This window comes from Ustilaginoidea virens, chromosome 3 (assembly GCF_000687475.1).
Source record: "Ustilaginoidea virens chromosome 3, complete sequence".
NCBI classification, from domain to species: Eukaryota; Fungi; Ascomycota; class Sordariomycetes; order Hypocreales; family Clavicipitaceae; genus Ustilaginoidea; species Ustilaginoidea virens.
In genome coordinates, this window is record NC_057318.1 from 2796778 (window position 1) to 2814172 (window position 17395).

At 45.9% G+C, this 17395-nt stretch overlaps 3 protein-coding genes across 3 annotated transcripts; 1 reads left to right on the top strand and 2 right to left on the bottom strand.

Moving 5' to 3' along the window:
• Positions 1-1851: 1851 nt before the first annotated feature.
• On the bottom strand, positions 1852-4407 carry UV8b_03769 (uncharacterized protein; the record flags this gene model as incomplete). Its single annotated transcript, XM_043141267.1, has 6 exons — positions 1852-2817; positions 2880-3289; positions 3390-3786; positions 3867-4016; positions 4132-4213; positions 4316-4407. The coding sequence occupies 6 exons, from the start codon at positions 4405-4407 to the stop codon at positions 1852-1854; spliced, it is 2097 nt and encodes a 698-aa protein (XP_042997201.1).
• A 1151-nt stretch (positions 4408-5558) lies between these two features.
• UV8b_03770 (uncharacterized protein) lies at positions 5559-6137 on the top strand (the record flags this gene model as incomplete). The annotated part of the gene is made up of 3 exons (XM_043141268.1): positions 5559-5595; positions 5663-5956; positions 6034-6137. The coding sequence occupies 3 exons, from the start codon at positions 5559-5561 to the stop codon at positions 6135-6137; spliced, it is 435 nt and encodes a 144-aa protein (XP_042997202.1).
• Positions 6138-6847: 710 nt separating this feature from the next.
• On the bottom strand, positions 6848-8720 carry UV8b_03771 (uncharacterized protein; the record flags this gene model as incomplete). Its single annotated transcript, XM_043141269.1, has 3 exons — positions 6848-7890; positions 8010-8443; positions 8563-8720. The coding sequence occupies 3 exons, from the start codon at positions 8718-8720 to the stop codon at positions 6848-6850; spliced, it is 1635 nt and encodes a 544-aa protein (XP_042997203.1).
• Between the last annotated feature and the right edge of the window lie 8675 nt (positions 8721-17395).

Consider the following 17395-nt stretch of genomic DNA (forward strand, 5'->3'; position numbering starts at 1 on the left):
GGGGCTGCGGCTGCGGCTGCGGCTGCGGCTACCGACGTACCGACTACGGAGTCACCGTCATCTCTGAAGGAACTACCTACCTACCTAGACTAACTCACGTTAGGTACGCAGAAGACGGGCAGGGCAGGGCAGGGCAGGGCCAGACGAGGCTGACGTCCCCTGGCCTCTTGTGGGCGAGCCAAGTTGACGCTTTGTTGGCTGGCATCTTGCCGGGAACACCCGGTCATGACGACCAAATTTTCCAACAAGGTCAGCACCAAGCAGTGCTGCGCAAGTAATCCGTCCCCTCGTCCCGACCCGTCGACACATGGGGTGGTGAATTGCCCATCACTCAACCACCGATGCCCTCCCGTCTCGCTTGTGTGCAGATTGCAGGGCCCCTGGTTTCCTGATTACACTTGCAATATGCGGGACGATTTGCTCCCGAGTTCGTCCTCCGTGCCCTCCTCGTCAAAACCCCCCTCCCCCGTACCCTATGTCTTGGCCACCACAAAGGCCCATTGACATCCCACCTGCGCCAAGAGCTCGAGATGTTGTTGCATGCCCGAATGCCATGGCCAGGGATCCCCAGGCAAGGAACAAAGGGTTCAAGGATGGGATCCGTTCGCTCTTGCGGTCCGACGACTTTTCCAGCTCTCGGCCAACCATTGGCGGCCGTCTCCCTGCATAACAACTGCTGTGCTATTTTATTTCTCATCAATCATCACCATCACCATTACCATCTGCGTCTGCGTCTGCGTCTGCGTCTGCATCTGCATCCGCATCTGCATCTCGGCTTGTCGTTGAACCCACTTGCCAGCTACGTAGCTATCCAGGCAAAGAATGGCCCAACTCAACTAGGGAAAAAGCAGTCTCCCTGCTCCTCGTGCTCTACATGCGCGTCTCCGTGGTTGACATACGAGTTCTGTTGCTATGGCTCATGTTGCCAGCTGCACCGCGTACAAAGCACCACTGCTACAAGCATACAACGTCCCATGGCATGCGCCTGGTCTGCACAAGTTTCGTCAGCCGTCTGCTCAGTCTGTTATGCACAGACTCATGGGAGTTTTCGAATACGGACAGCTTCAATCCCAAACCACGTTCTTTGTCATTGATTCCAGCGACCGCTTACCAAAAATTATTTTTTTCTATTTTATTTAAAAAAAAAAAAAAAAAAAAAGGGACAGAGAAAAGAATATCCAAAAGCGGTCCTTCAAAGCCTACTTACTCCCTGGTACCCTTTCTATTGTTTGCCGAGATTGCGCTTATAACCCCTCGTGGGAGCATGGCGTGTGCTTCCAGAGACACCCCTATGAATGGAGATAAAGCAGATGACATGGTGCCGAAACATCGGCTGCGTTTCCCTCCAGACCCGAGCCTGTGCCAAGCGATAACACCAGGGACTCCAGAATCAGGAGTCAGGAGTCAGAGTCAGGAGTCAGAGTCAGGTGTCAGAGTCAGGTGTCAGAGTCAGGAGTTAGAGTCAGGAGTCAGGGGCGGGTCATTTCGCCAAGACGCTGTCCCGGCCAGAGCGGTGAGTATCTGTTGGGTCATCATACCCAACACGCCGCCCTTGTCCCAAGTCTCGGAAAAGACCGATGCGAACCCCCAAGTTGCGCCTGCATCCACTACTAACCTTCCGTATCCGAACATGATGCTGCATAAAACTCCGCACCCAGTTCTCTGAACAACGTTGCACAGCTGGTCTGGACTCTGGAATCTCCCGTGTGACTGACGGTGCTCCGTGCTACCCTGGACTCTGTCTCGGAAAAGGAAAAAAAAGATACCGGTCAGCCGAGACGCACCCAAGACCCAGGCAGGGAACCAGGGGAAAGAGCAGACACCGCTGATGATATGAGATGCCAGAGATTATCATGCATCGGGTTGCGGCTCGAGCTTTACTTCCTCCCCGAGTCCCGGAGTGCAGACGGCCATTTTGTTGACGACATGAGCCAATTTGGTGCTCGGCGAACAAGATAGATTAGCCGTTGCTGTCCCTACAGCCTCGCGCCACTCCGACTTCAAAAGCGATGTCCCAGACCCTGCGTGCGAAGCCGCCGACATGCTGCTTCTCATGGCCGCTGTACGGAGAGTCTCCGTCAAGCCTGTTCTCGGACTAGACGGCGAGTGAGGTCCCTGCAAGAAGGGTGCGTTATCCCGGAGCACTTGAGCGGCCTCCTTGGGCTCTGCTTTTGCAAGAGGTGGCGATAACGCCGTTCCGTCGACAAGATCTCCCGTCTTCATAAAGTAGTCCGTTTCCTTGACAAAGTTGGTCAAGTACATTATCGGCCTCTTTGATGGATTGACACTGAGGCGACGTTTGATAGCCTCCTCGTAGGCACGATCGTATACATTGTAATCCACCGCCGTGGGTGATTCAGCAACGACATCTGGAGTAGTCTCATCCCTGGCGAATGCATCTCGTGCCCCGGTGCCAATACCGAGAAGTAGAGGATCTTGATCGCCAACCTCGTGTGCGTGGCCCTTGTTTGCGCCTCGGTCTTGTTGGTCGAGTAAAAGCCGGCGACGAGCCAGTATGTTTTGTATCTCCTCTGCCTTGGTCTTCTCCAACGCGGCGTCAAGGCCCTCGGCCCCTGACCCAGGAATTTGCGCAGACGCAGCACAACTCTCTGCGCCGACACCGCCCCGTCTCGTTCTGATTTTGGCCAGCAGCATCCTGAACTTCTGAATCACCTTCATCATGGAGACGAGATGGTTCATCTTCCTGGTGAATGCACGGCTCAACTCGAGCTCATTGGGAGGCTCAACCATGTTTGCGCAATTGTCTTCCGTGGACAACAACGGGTCGACCCCTCCCTTGGTGACCCAGGAATGTTCCTGAACAGAAGACGAGGGTTAGCAACGCAAAAAGGAAGGCCGTGGTCGTGCCCCCGACTCACCCGTAGTTCAGGCATCGCGATTCGCTTCTCGGGATCTTTCTCAAGGATCTTGCCCATCAGGTCCGCAAATGCAGGATCCTCATTTTCAGGAATGGGAGGATCGTCGGTTTTAATGGCCTCGTATATCTCTAGCACACCGGATCGACTAAACGGTATCTTACCATACTTGAGGCAGTAGAGCGTCACACCCATTGACCAGATATCCGCGGCTTTACCGGAGACGTCTTTGTGCTTGCCACATAGTTCTGGCGGCATGAACGCCGGTGAACCTGCAGACTTGGAGATTCTCATATTGTCTGGCTTGTCAAACATTTCAGACACTCCAAAGTCTACAATCTTCAAGACTTGGTCGTCGGAAAGAAGGAGATTATCAGGTTTGATGTCTCGATGTATGACGCCTTGAGCATGTACTACCCCGTGGCATCAGCCGGGGGAGAAACATATCGGTGTTGGTCCGCACTCGAGTATGACGGAAGACTCGACGACAGTGTGAATGGAGAGAATACTTACAATATTCAATGCCCAACAGCAAGTCTCGAAACCAGCAGCGACACAGCTCATCGTCGTAGGGGTCGGCATTCTCATCCAGCCCAACAGCCATGACAACACCGTTCTTGCACATTTCCATCACCATGTACAGTGAATCCTCTTCAGGGTCGTCAAGGACCTCGATAAGCTGAACCAGGTTTGGATGATTGAGCTTCTTCATGATGGCAATCTCCTCCCTGATGAGAAACAATGAGTCACTCTCCTCTCCCGCGCGTAGGCCCGTCATCCGAGGCGACAATGGCCCTGCAGCTCTGCGCGGCCCGGGAAGAAGTTGGCGGGGCAAGCCTTGAGGACCCAGTCGCAATATATGAGACTGGGCTCGCTTTCTCAGACGCGTCTTGGAAAATTCCTTGACGGCCTTTGATTCGGTGAATTCTCGAATCAGCATCGACCTTTTTTTTAAAAGCGTGTCAAGAGTTGAAACCGCAGGGGACTAACAAACTCGTTGCCAAACTGATCGGTAGCACGGTGCACAGCGCCGTACGAGCCTCTGCCAATCTCCTCCACAATAATGTACTGATTAATCCGGTGACACGTTCTCCCATCGACTTCATCGCTGGCGAATTCGACGCGAGCATCCAGTGTTTCCTGTCAAGTTGCGGCGCGCGTCAGAACCCAAGTTGCTGGCTCGGGGTGGAGGAGGGCAACAAAAGCCAAACCAAAAGCTTGCCATCTCCAGTCAGGGACAGAAAGAAAGTCGTACTTTTATTTCCCTGTGTGCGCTTGGCGTTCGTGTATGTTGTCTCGCAGGGCTGCAATATCTCTGCAAAGCGGGCGGCTCAGGTCTGGCAGCAAAAACAAGGAAATCAATACCAAGCTCTCGTATGGAGTAGAGGCTCCGACAATAAAACTGAGTGCCAGCAGATTGCTGAGCTGGCTCGACTCACAACGTGGAAGCCAAAGGCGGTCGTGGCTGATCCTCAGCGTGCTCAATCGCTAACCGAGGCGACGATGAACTGCTGGCAGCATCATCCGCCATGACGATTATCGGCAACCCGGGGACGCCCGCTCTATAGCTTCCAGAGCAGGCAGCAGGCAGCAGGCAGCAGGCAGCGAGCAGCAAGCAGCGAGCAGCGTCGCGATTACGCAGAAAAGGCGAAAATAGCTTTCACGGATAAATCCTCAGCTGATGGCACAGAATCACTACAGACAAGACATGAAAAATTACTGCTGTGGAATTAGACGAGACTGTTGGGGCTGAACGACTCGAGCTCTATATGTGAGGCTACCACGAGGGGAAACGGAGATGTTTGACGGCCAGGCATCCCGGCCTGAGCTATCGTGCTTTGATCGATGTTATAGTTGTGTGTGCCGATGTTGTGCTGATGCCAACCGGGCGGATGTTGTAATGATATATGTACCAACCAACTATGTACCGAGGTATGTAAGGTAAGGTAGGTAGATAGATGTGTAGGGTCAAGGCGGACGAATAGACGGCCCAGCCAGCTTTCCAGACCTGGCCTCGAAATCGGAAGCGAAACCAAGACGAGTTTCGACGAGTTTCGACCGCGACCGCGACCGCAGAGCTTCCAGGGAAAACGGAAAGGAAGAAGAGTCTACAAAACAGGCGAGGCTCAGTCGGCTCAGTCCAGTAATGGATGTGGAGGGCAAGAGGCCGGCCGCTCCAGTTGCTGACAGGTCATTTATTTATGTATTTATTTATTTTATTTTATTTATTCGTCCATTCTCGCGGCCTGTTATCGTGGCGGGGGGGAGTCGGGGACCAATAATGGCAGAGTAATCCGATCCCTCGCAGGGCCTACAGCCTACAGCAGCAGCCGCGAGGTGGGGTGCACCTTCCCTTCGCGTCCACGCAGCCCCCGGCCAATCCAAATCCAACTCCCGATGCTGGTGCTGGTGCTGGTGCTGGTGAACTCGATCCGCAGCCTCATCCAACCTGGCAACTCGTCGTCCCCTGCGCTGCCCGCCAGTCGCACCCGCCGCCCGAGCCCACTAGGATTTGCCGCAACGGGCTTCATCCTCGCGACGTCCACGACCTGGTCTGGCTCTGGCTCTGGCTCTGGCACAACTTGCAGTTCCGCCTCGCCAAAAGCTGGCCCCTCCCTCCTCCTCCTCCTCCTTCGCCTCCCCTCTCTGGAAACACAAAAAAAAACAAAAAAAAAAAAAAATATGGTAGTTTACTCCTTTTACATCTTTGACCGACACTGTATGTCTCTTCCCCGCCCGTCCGCTCGGCAAGCCAGCCCCCAGCTGATCAGGCCCTCCCCCCGTAGCCGACTGCATCTACGCCAAATCGTGGCTCCCCTCGCCGCAGCCCCTGTCTCGCGGCGATGCCACCCGCTCCGACGACACCAAGCTGATCTTCGGGACCGTGTTTTCCCTGCGCAACATGGTCCGCAAGCTGGGCGGAGACGACGACGCCTTCATAAGCTACCGGACCGGCCAGTACAAGCTGCATTACTACGAAACACCCGCCAACCTGCGCTTCGTGCTGCTCACAGACACCCAGTCGCCCAGCATGAGGAACGCGCTGCACCAGATATACATCAATCTCTGGGTCGAATACGGTTTGTTGCCAAATCGCGTGGAGCGTGGTTGCGAGCTTCCCGGTGCGCTAACTCCTGTGTGCCCTGGAAACAAATAGTTGTCAAGAATCCCCTTGCTCCAGTGGAGCACAAGGGCGGGGAAGGTGTTAGGAATGAATTGTTCGAGCTCGGGTTGGATCAGTTCATTCGCGGGCTCATGTGAAGACGGAAGGGCTGGAATGGAGCATCTGACAAGGACGTCATGTCATGGCGTCGCCACGGGGAGGAGTTCCGGCGATGCGCTTCTCTGAAAAGGTTCGCCATGTGTACAGCGTGCCGGCACCTCTTGCGGACTTGCCGCCATGGAAGGGTGGCCTGGACTTGGACGCGGATACCAGACATGTGCCAATCTGTGGGCGAGCCGCGCGAGTTGTTGCGTCTGGGGTAGTCTTGTCTGATATCAGTGGGCGGGGGGGGGGGGAGAGCGAGGAGGGAGAAGGGGGTGGGATTCTTGTTATTTCAGACTGTTGGCAGGCGGTCTGCATAGTCATTGCCGGCGATTGATGGCCGAGTGATGAATGGCTGGCTCACTTCTGGCTTCATGAGACTCACGTTGAGTTGATGCAACGCAGCATCTGGGCGCATTTTGAAGCAAAGACCTGCTGCTGATGGGGAGTCAACACTCCTAACCATGCTGTGTATTCTACATATGCCACAGGCCTATACGGAGTTGGGCCTACTTGCAAATGGAAGCCCGATATCCGTCATACGTATGCCGCCGTCCCCTCCCTGGGGCTGTCACGTCTTGTTTTAGATGCATGGGAACGAGCTGGCCAGCTGATACCAGAAAAGAAAAGAAAAGAAAACAAAAAAAAAAAAAAGGGGGGGGGGGGCGGGGGTGACAGGTCCTGAGGGAGAACCTCGAATGTTTCGTCATGATGTCTTTCCACGAGCCTTCTCCCAAGCAGTCTCAAACTCGCCCGCCGCTGAATCTACCACGACAATGCTCTCATCCGCCGCAGGTTGCTTTTGTTGCTCGTGAGGCCGGGTCAGCTGCGGCTGCGTCTTGTCCTTGCTCATGTTGGCTGCGCTGTCCATGATGGCCTCTTGCCGGATCTCGTTCTCCCAGTTGCTCGAGTACACGACTGCGGCAAACGCCTCCAGAGCGCGAACCGTCTCCATGCGCTGCAGGTAGTCATTGGGCACGCCGCTGCCAATGACGTGGGCTTGCCGTGTCAGGACTGACAAGACTTTTGGCAGCAAAATGACCCTTGACTCCCGGAGCGGCATCGACTCCGGAGGGGGGTAGGGTGACTGAGAGGGCAGCTCGAATGCCTCGACGGCCAGTTTCTGGTCCACCAGAACCTCAAAGGCGGCGTCCAGGATGAGGGTTAGGACATGCGAAAAGGAAGGTGACTCTATCAGATCTGCCGTCTCATCCAGCAGTCGTCTGAGTGTCGCGGGAGACGGCTCGGCAGGACAAGCACCCTGCACCGAGTTGTCCTCCAGAATGCCAGACTGGCGAATCACTTCCTCCTCCTCGTGACGGGGTGGCAGCAAGACGGACAACCAGTCGGTGCGTCTCCTCTCGTCTGCAGTGCTGCCTTCCACTAGCTTCCGCACCTCCATGGTCAATTCGCTGAACCGATCGAAGCTCAGCAGATCGCGGGGGCTGAGGCTGCCCAGCACACTGCGTACGGCACTGTCAACCCTGCTCATGATCTGGACCCATCCCTTGTTCAAAAGCCACCAGCTGAAGGCGAGATACTTGCGATTGGTATCAAAGTCGCTGCCGTAGTCTTGCTCGGGGTTGTCGTCGTCATTGTTTTCGAGGCTGATGGTCGCTTGCTGAGAGCCAGTGGCGAGAGCCACGACGCTGGAAAGATAGCTCCGTCGACCGAGGAGGTTGAGTTGGACGAGAGTCAGCATGGTGAGGAGGGCGAGAGTGTATATGAGAGTGAAGGCCCGAGTGGCAGCTAGAAGAGAGCAGAGAAGAAGAAGGTAAGAACACGGCGTGGAATGGATGATGATGATGATGATGAAAGGGAGAGCATCTTGCCAAAGCCCCAATTTCAAGTGTAGAGAAAAGACTTGCCGCTGATTGTCAAGTCATGCCAGAGTTGCCTCTTTGTTTTACGGGACACGGTGGGTGGCAGGACAGCACCGTCTTGCTGCTGCTGCTGCTGAGCATGCTGCTGCTGAGCATGCTGGGCGGGGCTGGCGGAAGACGATGGTGCTGGGATAGCAATCTGGCTGGCATGAATGCCGCTCTCGCTGTGCAAACTGGCCGACGTGGCCATGCTTTTGCCGTCTTCCTCGGTCATGGTGGTGTCGGCAATGCTGGGCGGGCCAGTCGTCGACTCGGACAGGCCGGGCTTGAGAGTCTTTGCCGAGGCCTTGATTTTCTGAATCTCGTACGTGATTGCTTCCGTGTCCAAGGCAGCCATGACGTTGGCGGTGGCGGTGGGCAGGAGGGCGAGGACGGTAAAGGTGCAGTCTTGCTGGTTCTGCTCGAAGCGACGCCGCAAACTATTACCCAGGGGGAGACGATGCATTGGCGTCAGCACACCACCGGCGTGGGGGGCCAAGGCGTTTTAGAGAGAGGGTGAAGAAAGGATGAAGGGATAAAGGCCAAGACAGAAGAATACTTTTCCTTTGCGATACGATCGCTGCTCATGCGCTCTCGCGCGTCATGGATCTTGTCCAAGACGTACTGGGTGGCCAAGTAGGCAGCGCCAATGACGCCGACGCCGATGGCAATGGGCGTCCTGTTGTTGCGCAGCCAGCGCCGCGCGGACGTGAACATGACGGGAGGGGGGAGGGGGGGTGGCCTAGTTGGCGTCGCAGGTCGGATCAGATCATGGATGGGGGGATTGCGTTTGGTCGGCCGCAGCTTGTCAAGGACGAGTTCTGGGACGGGACGAACAAGCTCTCCTTTTAGCCAGCAGCGGCTAGTTGTGCCGGGAAGGATGTGTTGGGAAAACGGCACGAGTATCGAGCACCCGGTCTCCGCTCGTCTCGGGGGTTGGGCAGGAAATGCCGGGACGGCCACCAAAAAAAAAAAAAAAAAAAAAAAAAAAAAAAAAAAAAAAAAAAAGGCTGGTGGTGGTGGTGATGCGAGAATCTCGGATGCAACGGCTGAGATGATGTGCAGCAGCGGACGGGTCGACGGCTGCCGGGCCTGCACATGCAAGCGGCAAACGCCCCGAGTGCTTCTGCTACGGACGTACTGTATGTAGGTTTCTCTGGGCGGATGACGGATAACCCGTGCAGCCACCACACCAATCCGCCACTGCACCGCCACTGCACCGCCACCTGCCTCTGCTACGACCTGCCCTGCCCTGCCCTTGGGACCGCTGCAAGAGTCTGGTAGGCTGATGTGGGGACAAACAAACCTCTAACGGCCCCAGGTGAGGTCAACTGCCTGCTACGTCAGCGTCAAGTCAGCATTCCGCCCGCTGACCCGCAGCAACCTGTGTGGTTGCAACTTGTGTTGAAGGGATAAATAGTGGGGGTTCTAGATTAGATTAGCTCGAGGAAAAGCAACCATCCTACATAATACATTTTGGCCCTATGGTCAGTAGAAAGAATTTATAGTGATAAGACTGGGACTATATATTCGCTATAACGTTATTATATCTTTTTCTTTATCTTCTTAATCTTCTTCTTCTTCTTCTTCATAAGGTTTTTTTTTTTTTAGGTCTTATATACCCGGTTTAAGTATCTGATCTGCGAAGTTTTACTTTCCGATAGGATATCCACACTAGCATAAAAATATTATAAACCCTTTTTAAGATTAAATACTATAAATAACTGAATAATTATAATCATAATTACAAAATCCTAGCTGCGGTTAGGTCAGGTCTATAGCTGCGCGTGAAGGCCTACAGAGTCCCTAGCTGCGGTTAGAAGAAGAAAATTTAGCTACGGTTAAATCGAATAATTAGATTGATAGCTGTATATAAAGGTCTATATCGAATTTGGTAGCTACGGTCACTCCTGCGATACCTAGCTGCGGTTAGAAGAATTTAGCTGCGGTTAAATTAAGATCCTACGATACTTAGCTACGGTCAGAAGAATTCGGCTGCAGTTAAATTAAGAAAATGCGATTTAATGCGACTTTATCCTTATGAGATTACGATTTAAGATAAATGATAGAACTACTAGCGATAAAAGCAGATATAAACCTAAATTGACTTAAAGTTAAGAGCTACCAGAATTGCTAATTATAATAGAAACCTATAGTTTAAGTTACAAACTAAGGTATATTTAAACTAAGCTGGATTAAGGATGAGGCGATTTTATTGGGGCAAGTGGCGAAATTGTAGATAAAAATACGCTATTTGCCCTAGTGTGATATAAGGCTATATTATTTGAAAAGTAGGAAGGAAGGAAGAAGTTTAGACTTACGATTTAAGCGAGATGTAAGCTTAGGCAGGAGGTAAAAGGGAACTCTCTTTTTAGGGAGAGGATTTTTCTTTCTTTTCTTTTCTCTTTTTTAGTCTAATTTAATCTAATTTAGTTTAATCTAGTAGAATAGTCTATAGAACTTATTAATGATTTTTATAATTAATTAGTGGAATGATCGAAGAATTATTAGTCTTTAAAGAAATAGATTTATAATTTAAACCTTTTAAAGTCTAACCTTTTTTTTTCTTTTTCTTTCCTTTTTCTCTCCTTTTTTCTTCCCTTACTAATTAAGTTTAAAAACCTATAAAACCGTCTTCGATAGTGGAAACTTTTAAACCTTTTAAATATAATAATACCAAACTTTCGTTAGTTAATAATCGACTATCTGGATTTTTATCTAGATTTTTATCCTACCCTTCTTTTTATTATCTAAATATCTATATCCTACGATTTAGATATAAATTAGGGCATTATTTTAACCCCTCTCTTATAGTTCTTAGGACTATTATTTATTAAACTAAGAGATAATTAGGAATACTAAACTTATTTACTATTAGATCTATCTTCTTCTAGTTTATCTTCTTCTGCTTATTAATATCTTTATTTAGTTCTTTTGAAAATAGAACTTAATAGAGAATTAGCAAAAAAATCTAAATTAGTATAAGCCGAATTAATAAAAGAATCCGATTTAATAAATAAATCTAAATTAATAAAATAATTAGCAATTATATAGAATATAATACCTTCCCCTTTCCCTATAGCTATAGGAATAGGCATGATTTCGTTTGCTAGATATCCTAAGGATAGATTACTATAGGATTATATTAATAATTATTTAGTAATATCTATTATAGTAGGCGGCTATATAACTGCTTACTATAATATTATTGCAAAGAATATTTTTATTGCTGGCCTAAGAGGAAAAGCCTTTGCTTAGTATAAAAACTTAGACTATAATAAATAAAAATAGTCTGATTTGTTAATGAATTTTATTAAGAAATTTAAAGATCTAGATCTTTATATTGAGGTAATAATTTAAAAGGAAGTTTTTGATTTCTATCGAAAGAAAGGTGAAATATTAAAAGCGTATATAACCCGTGCAGATAAGCTCTTTATAAAGGTTAAATCTATTAATAAGTAATTACTATTTACTAATATAGTTCTTAGTATACCTAATGGAGAGGTTAACTAATGCTTATATGAAAGAGTCGCTAATTGCCTTTATGGTAGAGGACTTTAGAAAGGCACTATAGTAATAACTGACTTAATGATATTAGATTTAAAAAGTATTATTTATAGATATTAAATATTATCTAGTAAGAAATTACTTCCTTTAGAAGATAATAATAAATTAGCTTTAAGTTTAGACCCCCTTCGAATGATATTAGACTAATAGGCTAAAAGAGATAAGAAAATAATATATTAAATAGAATAGAATATAAAAATAGAAAAAAGGATATTTAATTTCATCTAACGACTAAAGGCCTTTAATATAATACGATTAGCTAAAGGTATAAAACCATATAGTTAATACGGAAAATCTAAATATAATAATATACTATCGATTGGTAAATTAAGTTTGGGATCTAGCATAGGTGCTTATACTAGGAATACTAAATTTCGATTAAATGTAGATTATTATTAGTATTTTAATTGCGGAGAATAGGGCTATATAGACTACTAATATTCTTTAAAGAATTATATTAATCTAACTGAATTTAATAGATATCGATAATAGTGGATGGAAATTAGCGAATAAATAAGATATAATAGACGAAAGGAATTAGATTTAATAAAGAATTAATAGACCCCTTTAGTTGCTAATTTAGTGTAAATAGTTAGAGATGCGGCAGATATTCTGCTTAAAGGCTTTAAAAAATATCTAGCTCCTATGGTATATACTATCGGAACTATTTTATATCGTTCTCCTTATTATATTAAGATTAATAATAAAAGTATTAAGAAAACTATAGTTATATTAAAAGGAAAGAAAAGTTACCTAGTAATAATAAGGGGCCTAAATAAAGTGATATATAAGAATATACTAAAAGCAGCGATAAATTTTAATAGTATTAACCGATACCGTATTAAAGAACTTTTGAACCTAGAAGATGAATTAATAATACAGATATAGATTATAGAATAGTCTATTCTAATATATTTTTTACTAATCGTCCTAATTAATTATAAATAGGCTCTAGTTTAGGTATAGATAATACCAGAAATTACGATAGAATAATTCTAATAAATACTACTATTACTGCGACTATATTTAGAATATATTCTAGGAACCTCTAATATGCCCTCTTTAAATCTATAAGTTTTGCTACTAACTCTAGCTATACTAATTTATCTTCTACTAATTATTCTATATTAGATATAAGATAAGGATATAGTTATATAAGAACCGCCTCGAAAAGAACTATTATAATTATATCGATAATTAGAATTAGAAAAAATCTAAGCGATAAAAGAATATAATATTCTACTATTCGATTTAGGATAATATTTAAAGAATATAATTATACCGATTAATATATTATAACTCTTCTAAATCGTGCTAATTATTAGGCACTAACTTTCCTACCTTATATAGTATAGGCGAAAGCTTAAAAGTAATACTGTAAAAGCTATTGTTTTATACTTTATAATATTATTTTATGATAATAAGGAGAATAAAAAAAAGATAAGTAGTAGGCAGAACGAATTATATTATTGCTTTTAATAATATTGCGAAACTTAAGGGTTAGATTGCGACTATTTTAGGATATATTACTGTTTATATTAAAGGAGTATAATACGATTTAGTTTTAGTAGATAGTAGATTAAGTATCGATTTAATTAATAATGCTTTCTTAATAAGATATAAAATTCCACGATTGCAATTATAAAAACTAATAAAGGTTAAGATAGCAAACGATAATAAATATACTATTACTACTTGCGTATATATATAGGTAGTAATAGGCAGTATTCTAGTATTAGTTCGCTTTTATATTATACTAGCTTAAGAAGAATAAGATATTTTATTAGGAAAGGTTTAGCTATAAAGAATGAGTGCAATAGAATATTATAGCAAAAATAAATTTATACTTAAAGGCACTAGAGGAGTCTTATAGGTTCTGCTAATATACCTATATCTAGACCTATTTTAATAAGTTAAAGTTCGATATTTAGCTTTTTTAAAATAGGCCTTATCCAATAATAAGGTTAAATTCGTTAAAGATAACCGAAAAATTCTAGAAGAAGTTAAAAAGACTCTACGAAATATAAATAAGGAAGCTTATAAACTAGCAATAGTCGCTATAGATATATATACTACTTTATCGAAAAAATGATTACTGCAGATAATAATATTAGTGATTATTTGCGGATTTTTACTTTATAGTATTAATAAAAGTTGGCTATAGATGTCGGAATCGCTGTCGCAAGGTGCCCAATTGGGCACCAATTGGGCACATTGCGACGGATGTGCCGCGCACACCCGATGCGCACGATGTGGCCACTTTGGCCCCTTTTGCCTCTTTACCCCTGAGCCCGGTAGGGCACGCGGGCAGCCCGGCCCGACTGCGCCGATGCACGTGATAGCGGCACGCACAAAAAGGCCATATCGTGTAATTACTCTTTTGCTTCCTTTCTTTCCTCTTAGTTAATCAGTCATAATTAAAGAAGTAATTATACCTTTGACCGGTGACCTCACGGTACTTGATACCACGCGCGCAACCCTACGTACAACTGGGTACCCCTTGGTGAAACTAATACTGATCAGTGAAGTTGAAGTTCACTTCATAGATTAGCTAGGACCAGTAAGAAGAGACGGTTTGATCAAATCGTGCTAATAAGGAACGTGATCTAGCCTATTCAGAGGAACGGCTACAGATGTCACGAACCAAGGGATAAACTGATTGTGTCTAACCTTTTTTACTCGTCTATCACAAGGAACAATCGCTAAATATCACACTGATAGTGTAACAGCCAGTGAATACCATTAGCAGGCACATAAACGTAGGTTCTTACGCAAGCGACTCAGAGCCTTACAACGGTAAAGAACCTATTTACCGTTACATTCAATAGTCAAATAAGCAACCGGAACGCCTATAATATCCTGCCCGACTATTGCTTCCTTCCTTACTTCCTTCCTGACCTTCTTCCTTACTTCCTTCTTTCTTTTATTAATTACTTCCTTCTAATATACACGCCTACCCCTATTAACATCACGATGGAAGGATCACTACCCGAAAAGCTCAGGCCTCACGCCGATACCATTACAGAGGACTAGGCCAATTCAAAAGGGCAGATTAACCCTGCTAATGCTACGGACGAACAGTTATACAATCGTATCGCCTACCTCATTAATAACTACACAATAGGCGATGAGATGGATGATGATCTATAGGAATAATTCTGTGATGATTATGAGGAATGGACCGAGGAGCTATTCAACCGTATTAACAAACGGCTTCTATAGGAATTCCGAACAACCCTACGGGAATGTAGGGTATACGTTAGAAGCACAGGATCGTCAGCAGTCAAGACCCTTACCCACTATCTCCAATAAGAGCATATGCCTGAGTGGCCTCAAGAGGAAATAGATCTCCAATTTGCATGCAAAACCTTCATATCCCGGTTAAATCTAGATAGGGAATAATCAGTCCCTACTACTTATACCGAATAGGAGATGTAAATGAATTAGAATGCCCCCTCTATTACAAGCTCGAGGAATTCACTCCCTGCTATAATTGTTCGAATACCCTCACGGATACCCTTATAGATACCCTCATAAATACCCTTACGAACACCCTCGCGATTACCCTTGTGAAGACCTTTATAATCCCCTTCGACCCCCAGGGACTTTGTAACACCAACGGCATAATAACCCCTTATCCCTCTATCTACGTCAAAGAAGGCCCCTATTCCTACCGAAGAAGAAAGGGGCCGGCCGCTATAATAGAAAGGGAAAGCGTCCATTTACAGGCCGCTATTTAAGACAGGGGAAAGCTCCCGACAATAGTAATATTCAACGGACGATGACTATAGCCCGACCGACTAAATACTTCATCCTAGGGGTTATACCCCTAGCCGGGCTAGCCGAGGCGGCTATCCTAATGCCCCTTAGAATTATAGTATGCCCATAAGAGCCAGAAGTCAGGTTATAGGCCCCGATGATGTGCTTCAATTAACAGAGAGCGCCGACGGCAATACCCTCGAAGTTACTGGCGATACCCTCTAAGCCACCAATATTAATATTCCCCGATATACCGCTACTAGCGGCACCGGGTAAGCCCCTAATATTGATAAAATAGCTGCCCCTGATGCCAGATATTACGAATCATGGTATCGCAGCCACAACCCATAGGCCCGGATGCCTTAACTACAGGCTCAAATGCCTCAATTATAGGCTCAAATGCCTCAACCATAGGCTTAAATGCCTCAACCACCGGCTCTAATGCCTCACCCGATAATGCTAAAGATAGGCACGGCACCGGACCCCTCCCGGCACTATCGGCCTACCCAGGCCGATGAATGGACCGTCTTGACGGGAGGACTGGTAAACCTAGACCGACCCGGGTTATAGGATAATCCAGCCAGAGATCCCGCCAGCCTACCGTAAGGTTACCGATAAGCCGTTCCGGAATACCCTCCGGAATACCACCAAGAAGATCATACCCGAAGAGCCTATGTAGAGGCTAGGTTTAACGATATTTCGAAGAAGATATCTGACCTCTTACGCAGCTATTGTATAGAGGATAGATATAGCGGCAAAATGGATGACTTTTTTATACTAAAGGTAGTATCCTTTAAGAGCAAGTGCCGCCTTTTAGAATTGCCCGATTATATACTCATAAGAGCCTTTCAAATTATACTAATTGGCGATGCTAAGATATATTACTTTGATAATATCGAACGCATTCGTAATACCCTCACTTTTAACGATATGGTCCGCAAAGTCAAGAGCTATTTTGAGAATAAGAGCATAGAGTAATTCTATTTACACCGTTAGAATAGAATAACGCTCCAATTAACTATCGCAAAATATCCCGATAAGTCAAAGCTAGAATGCCTTAACATCCTACTAGAGGAACTTTAGCGCTTATATCGTGGTCTTTTTCCCCCCTTTACAGCTGATATAGAGCTTTATCGGTAAGTGCTTAACGCTATAAGGGATACCCCTGAGTATAGCCAGGCTATATATCGTTATGCCTCTATATTTAAAGGCCTCGCCGCTGACCTATAGCGATCCCTTTCAATCTACGAGACTACCTATACGAATTAGCAGTATTATTTCCTTCAATAATAGCCTCAATAACATTAGGATATTAGAGATATTGATATTGATGATAATATAGCGTTATTCACAGATCGTAGATACAGTTAATCCCACAACCGGTATTAACGCCCCTAACGATACAGACCCCCTTAACAGCAATAATAGAATCGCGCCTTTCCAGCTAGGCCTTGTTAAAGAAAATGCTTCGTTTGCAATAAATTAGGATATTAGTCATCTAACTATACTGATAAAGAGCAATAAGAATTAAAGGCATAATAGCTAAAGAACCGCTCTAACCGGACCGCTCCTAATAATAAGAAATTCCGCATTTTCCTACAGGAATACAAAGGGACCGCCAACCAAGCCCTTAAAGATGCCGATTTTGATAATATTATTGAAGATGTTAAAGTCATAATAGTAGGGGTTATACATTAGGATATAGAGGATGCTATCGCACCACAATTTACAGCCACTCAGTATTTCTTAGCCCTTGCATAAATAGAACCGTCACTTTCTTTATCTATCGAGACGTTGCAAGCCCTATAGGATGAATCATGCTGATATGCCTTCCTATAGATTGACCCCTTCTAAATGCCCTTACCACTATTGGACCGTAATTCTGCCTTTCTAGAAGAAGAACGCTATAGTAACCACACCTTCTGCGGAATCCTACCGGATACCGGCGCCTCCGGCCTATTAATAGCAGGCCTAGGTTAAGCAAAGGCCCTAATGCGATTAATGAAGACCCTAACCATCGAGATAACTGATAAGAAACACATGATAAATTTCGGAGCAGGTTCTAC